At 43.1% G+C, this 6,932-nt stretch overlaps 1 protein-coding gene across 1 annotated transcript in view; it reads right to left on the bottom strand.

The window, feature by feature from the left end:
* Nucleotides 1-790: 790 nt before the first annotated feature.
* The window catches only part of LOC311251876 (actin-binding protein WASF3), a 38,395-nt gene continuing 32,253 nt past the window's right edge, over nt 791-6,932 (bottom strand). The window contains exons 9-10 of the mRNA XM_084344524.1: nt 6,202-6,610; nt 791-4,953 (exon numbers count right to left, since the gene is read on the bottom strand). Of these exons, the coding sequence (XP_084200650.1) occupies nt 4,796-4,953; nt 6,202-6,610 (567 nt within the window). The 3' untranslated portion in view covers nt 791-4,795. The remainder of the gene's footprint in view (nt 4,954-6,201; nt 6,611-6,932) is intronic.

Here is a 6,932-nt window from a genome sequence, read left to right as displayed (position 1 = left end):
CATCGGTTCCTCCTCCGCCCTGCCAGGGCCCAGAACAGCACGGCGCTGGAAGCGGGCCGCGTCGACACCGGTGGGTGTGTCACAGCGCCGAGAAAATGGGGTGATGATCGCTGGATGTACGTCATCGCCCCGAGATGATTGACGCTGCCATTTAAATGTTTCTTTGAAAAGGAAACAGCTATATATAAACAGATAATCTAATGAGCATTAAATATGATGACGCTGAGGAGAAGATCTGATGCCTTTCAGGGGAAATGATCACGTCCCGCATGAGGCTTCTTCTGCGAGTTTGAAACTTGACGTATCGACCAGTAAACACACAGAAATCACCCTCCATGTTTACATTAGTGGGATGTGTGAGGGATTAGGGGGCGTTCAGAGCCTCTTGTTCAATAATCTCGGCGAGAGAGGAAGCGATGATTCAGTGGTCCGCCAATATCAACGTCACAACCCCAGAAAAGACAAAAATAGCTCATGACTCATACATTAAATGTAAATGTGAAAAAGAAAACAAGGGGAAAACATTTTTTTTTGTTCACCATTTATTGTCTATAGTTACATGCATACTTGCTTACAGTTGGTTTTAGTGTGCGATACACAGTTTTTATTTTGCTTCGTCGTCTATGTTATATTACCCCAAATGTATTTTTTTTTACTTTACAGGCTGCCTTACCAAAAAGATCTATACAACATGATTCATTTCTCACATTTTCAACACATAATGAAGGATTCTTCTGACAAGCCAGTCGCCACAGATACACGTTTGAAAATCTCGGCCTTCAGTGCCTCCGACTTTGATTTTGAAGTTTCGACAGGAGCGGAAAGTTTCAGGTTTTTACATTCTAGGACGCTGAATCATCAAAAAAAAAAAAAAGTGGCTGGATCCAAAACCCTGGCCACATTTCAGGTGTAAGTATATATCCGTATCTGCGGCTCTTGCATTTTTTTTTTTTAGTAGATGATCCACATTCTAGCTGTTCAATGTGCTTTTTTTTGCATCTGTGTAAATGTTCATAAATCCACCCATCCATCGTCCAGTCTTTCATCCATTTATTTTAATTTGTATTCTCCGACAGAGTGCAGTCATCGAGTGAGCCGCTTCCTCAACTATCATGTGTTAATATACAACGAAACAACTATATCCCTCTTTAAAAATTGCTGAGTTTTCTGTAACAGTCCAATAGGGTAAAAGCTTCGAACCTGTACAACAATTCTTATAACGGACGTCCGCTCTGTGCTTAATTTAGTTTGTCATTTTACGTCAATTAGGGTTGATTAACCGGAAAAGACTGATTGTGCCAAGCCTGGTTGGAAATGTAATGTTTGTAACAGCATTTCCCAGCTATACTTCAACATGTAACTACACAGTAGCCGTGCTTACATGGACAATATCGCTTCAAATATATTGAGATTTCTGGGAACGACAGTTGTGTTCCTGGTTCGATGGTTCGAAGTCACCTCACATTAAGTGCTTATATTGTTATTAAGAGCTATTGTCCCCTTTTTAACAGCTTATCAAAAGGTTTACATCCCCCCCCCCTCTGAGTGTGACTGAAATATGTATTCAGATTGGATCTGTTTCTTCTAATTTTGGTGGTCAATCAGACATTTTTATTCTGATTACTAGTGGAATATAGTCCATGTAAACACAGCTACTGAAATGTCGTCCTTTTGTTGCTTTTCTGATTAAGTGCTAATATTCACTTTATAAGTGAGATTCAGGTCATTTCATATAAATCAACTTTTCAGTGGGACTGGATTCCCAAAATATCCCAAACCGTTCCAAGTGCATGTTTTTCCTCTGATCTTAATCACGAGGAGAATCAAATTCTCTGGAGTGAACATATGAAGACAAATAGAAACTGTCACTCGAGTCCAAAAAGAAAACAGCATCATTGAATATCTTTCACATTAAAAGGAGGCAACTGCGTCTTCTTGTAGGATTCAGCCGAGGCTAAATGTACACTACACTTCCCAGAAAGCCAAAACCAAAAATAGACCTTCGAAATCTTTAAAATCAATGTTGCTCTGGACAGAAAATTGAAACAAACAGATGTAATTAGATGCTTACATCGAGCATTAAATGCTGTTTTTAGGGGGATATCGAGGCGGTGCTTTGGCTCGAGATTAGATTGAGAACAAGGTGTATCTGGTAAAAACCAAAGAAATGATCCTTTAACTGGCTTCTCTGACAGACTGTTTGATCCTGGCTTCGAGTAGAAAACCCCAAAATAAACCAAAGTGAACAACTCACTGCAGCACATTTCAAAAAAAGAAAAAACCACGTTATAAAAACACTACAGTCCAATCAGCTCATACTGAGGATTAGCCAAACCTATACTGAAAAGAGATAGATAATATACTGTATATTACTGTTGCAAGTCTCTTACACTTATGTATTTATAGTCCGGGGGGCTGCGTTCACAAAGCCTCCGCAGACAGCGGTGCTGACCCAGGGGCTGTCTGAGGGGTGAGTGCAGGTCGTAAATGAAGGAGCGGACGTGACCTTTGACCCCGGGTCAGGACGACGACGAGCTTTGTGAGTGCGGCTCCGGCGTGGGGGTTAAGTGTGGAAGCGTTTATATAAGACCAATACCACAGCACACAGTCACTGGCTGAAATGTTAGGCTTCATGTTATGAATAACTACAAAAATAAAAAATAATAAAAACAGACCAAAATAACGGCGTAAGCTCGCGCGCTCGCTCGCTTCACTGTCCGATTGCAGCGATATGGAGGTTGAATGATGATTTAAACAAGGCTGGAGGCGCTTGTTTTCCCAAACCAGCGTACACCTGGGTGGGTGGCGTCTTTCTTCACAGTTTCAGCTATCACACTATTATCTCAACGGGAGAACTTCTGTTTGTCAAGGTATGAGTTCAAGGACTACGCGGACTTTATGAGAGTTTGGCTTTTGAATCGAACCAGCGTCGCATGTCTCTCTGAAGATACGTCCCCCGTGTGTCAAGTTACAGGAGAATTTAACTTCATACTGCATTTTATAACAGAACTTGGGTTTTAAAGGTGCAGTGTCTAGGATTTAGAGGTATTTAGGCATCAACAATTATGTCTTCGTTAGTGTTTTATCAGCTAAAAATAAGAGTTGCTGTGTTTTCGTTACCGTAGAAGAAACCCTTTGTATCTACAGAGGGAAAGGGTCCATCATGTTTCTACAGAAGCCCAGAATGGACAAATAAAACGCTGGCTCTAGAGAGGATCTTTCACTTTTTTCACATTTTTAGGGAGGGGTGAGGCGAGGAGTATTTTGTTGGTTGCAATCTGCAACCTCACCACTAGATGCAACAACATCTTGCACACTGGACCTTTACATACAACAACAGTCAAAAATGGAATAGATTACAAAATGCTTTGTAATTAAAATCTTTTAAAGATCTTAAAATAGAATGATACTTGTGATTATTTTTCTGATATATACAGTATATTAGATGTTTTTTCTTGTGCAGTCTCTCTTGAAAAAGATGTCTCAAAAAATGATTAAATACTTAACACTCACTTTATTGTAGTCTTTTGTTAACGAGAGACAACATTAAACCTATATATTTAATATTTTCTGATGCAGTTTAAAGTTCGTTTTCATAAATTATAGCTGCAAACACAGCAGGAAAAACAGCCTGTATTTTGAATTATGACACAAAAATTCATGATTTTTCAGATTTGGAAACAAACCAAATATGGTTTTGTTTTTTACTCTGATATATTGTAAATTAATTTCTGTAAACAGAATCTAGATCATCATTTCCGCCAAAAATAGCGAAACGTCTTTAGCTGTTTAGCTAACTCGAGCGCTCATGTCCTGTAGAAGCTACAACTTCTTTTACTTTTAAGAAGTTTTTCTCAGACCTGTTTCTCTAATTTGATGCATCTTTCAACAATATGGAGAAAGTTCAGACGTTAAATTAAAGCTAAACTAAGCTACAGCTAGCTAACATGCTATATTCATCTGTTAGCACGCACACCAGCCAGAGTTCAGAGAGATCATGTTGGCGCTGATTCTGTCGTCTCGTGTTGGTTAACGTGACCGATGAGCCAAACTCTCATAAATACAGTGTAGCCTCTTAACGAGAGTGCGCGTGTTTCGTAAACCGGCACGTCCCGGCGAGGCGGAGTCGTCCTCTAAAGAGCTATCGTTTCCCTGATTTTCCTGACTTGTTTTCATAAACTCTTTCTCAACATTTGGCAGATAAGTTAAGATTGCACTATAATTAGTTTTTCTTGTGCTATACCATGTGTTGTGTAAACACATTAACCCCCCGTACTCACCGGGGGCCCACCTACCTACAGTTTGAGAGCCTGTTGTATTGCGGATAATTATCACTCAAATACGTAGGGAGGGAGAAGCTGGCGCGCTGGGTTTTGTTTCACAGCTGAGTGTTGGCGGTTAAAAATGAGCCGACGGGGGCGGGGAAGGTGTTGAAATGCTGTGAATGTATTGTGTTTGCTGCACCGTACACACACTGGGTGGTCCGACACGTAAACCTCGAGGGATTTTAGCTCCAGAAGAGGCGTCATCAGGGGTGAACAAGCAAACTGACACCTGTTGCTAAGAAGTGCTGAATGATCAGAGAGGCTGCAACAGGAGATGCAAGTATGTGTGTGAATGTATGACTGAATTTTATTGACTATTTTTCTCTTCTGATGTGAATGATGAACATTAACCGAACCCCTTCATTTCCACCTCAGTGTCTCAATGTTTCTGCCTCCTCCCATCCCCCGTCATCACCACCCACCGAGCCCCCGCCTCTGTCTCGCTCTTTTTAACCTTTTCTTGTTTTTTTTTAATCGGACCACTCGTTCTCGTCGAGCTCGGAGTCGTCGTCCGACTCGCTGTACTCCACGGCGATGCGGCGCGACAGGATGGTGGCCACGTCGTTGCCGACGGGCTCCCTCTTGGCCTCCTGCTCCCTCTGCTCCTGCACCTTCCTCAGCTGGATACCTGGAGGGAGGGAGGGAGGGAGGGAGGGAGGGAGGGAGCAGGGGCGTGAATAGAAATTCTGGGGTCCCTCAGTGGTCAGATGTTATGTGTGGTGTGGATTCTGTTTATGTTCTTAAAAAGATCTGACACCTCATACTCTGGATTTTGTGTTTTCATAAATATAATAAAACTTCTACTAGTTCTTCTTCTACTTCTACTGCATCTTCTTCTTCTACTACTACATCTTCTTCAACTACAACTACATCTTCTTCTACTTCTACTACTACATCTTCCTCTGCTCCTACTACATCTTCTTCTTCTACTCCATCTTCCTCTGCTACTACTACATCTTCTACTACTACTACATCTTCCTCTGCTCCTACTACATCTCTTCTTCTTCTACTCCATCTTCCTCTGCTACTACTACATCTTCTTCTACTACTACTACATCTTCTTCTACTACTACTATACTTCCTCTGCTCCTACTTCATCTTCTTCTACTCCATCTTCCTCTGCTCCTACTACATCTCTTCTTCTTCTACTCCATCTTCCTCTGCTCCTACTACATCTCTTCTTCTTCTACTCCATCTTCCTCTGCTACTACTACATCTTCTACTACTACTACATCTTCCTCTGCTCCTACTACATCTCTTCTTCTTCTACTCCATCTTCCTCTGCTACTACTACATCTTCTTCTACTACTACTACATCTTCTTCTACTACTACTATACTTCCTCTGCTCCTACTTCATCTTCTTCTACTCCATCTTCCTCTGCTCCTACTACATCTCTTCTTCTTCTACTCCATCTTCCTCTGCTACTACTACATCTCTTCTTCTTCTACTCCATCTTCCTCTGCTACTACTACATCTTCTTCTTCTACTACTACTACTACATCTTCTTCTACTACTACTATACTTCCTCTGCTCCTACTTCATCTTCTTCTACTCCATCTTCCTCTGCTCCTACTACATCTTCTTCTGCTACTACTACATCTTCCTCTGCTCCTACTACATCTTCTTCTACTACTACTATACTTCCTCTGCTCCTACTTCATCTTCTTCTACTCCATCTTCCTCTGCTCCTACTACATCTTCTCCTTCTACTACTACTACATCTTCCTCTGCTCCTACTACATCTTCTTCTTCTACTACATCTTCCTCTGCTACTACTACATCTTCTTCAACTACTACTACATCTTCTCCTTCTACTACTACTTCATCTTCTTCAACTACTACTACATCCCCTTCTACTTCTACTACACACTTACCTCTACGTATGGCAGCCAGCAGGTCGGAGCGGGCGTCGCTCATCGGGATCATCCCCAGCATGGTGGACTTCCTCGTCTGGGGTGCCGCATCCACGCCTGACTGGCCGACGGCGGCGTGCGGAGGCGACGGGTGCGCCTGGAGGCCTGTGGGGGCTCCAGGCGGAGGAGGTGGAGGAGCGGCAGGGGGCGCACCCGAAGGCGGGTGGGCCGGGGAGGGCACGTAGTTGGCCGGGGGAGGAGGAGGGGAGGGGGAGTAGGGACGGGAGAGGGTGGCGGAGGTGGGGGGGACAGCGGAGGCGGCGGCAGAGGGCGGGGCCGTGGTGGCGTCGAAGGCGGTCTGGGCGGAGGGGATGGTTGGGGGAGGTGGGGGAGGGGCGGGAGGGATATAGTACTCGGGGATGGTGGAGGGCTGGCCGCTAGAGGAGGAGAGAGAAGACAAGTGAGTGAACGTACTTCATGAGCTGAGGAGGTAAATATGTGACTTTGTTAGTCTCACATCAGTGTTTTGTACGAGTGTCAGAGAAGTCACAAAGAGACATTTTGAAAAGGTGAGACGTTTCCTTTTTAACATTCAAAGCAGCAGTCGGTTGACATTAAGTCGCCCTTTATAGTTTAAACATCATGTTTCATTTTGCTATCAGACGAGAAAAAATGTAAAAGGCCAAGAGACTGAGTAGTAAACTCTACATCCTTCTAGACTGATATTATAAGTGATGTGCTCGAGAAATGAC

Source organism: Pagrus pagrus (genome assembly GCF_965226575.1).
Source record: "Pagrus pagrus genome assembly, chromosome: 22".
Taxonomy (NCBI): domain Eukaryota; kingdom Metazoa; phylum Chordata; class Actinopteri; order Spariformes; family Sparidae; genus Pagrus; species Pagrus pagrus.
Note: the sequence above shows the minus strand (reverse complement) of the source record. Positions and strands in the feature narration are given on the sequence as shown.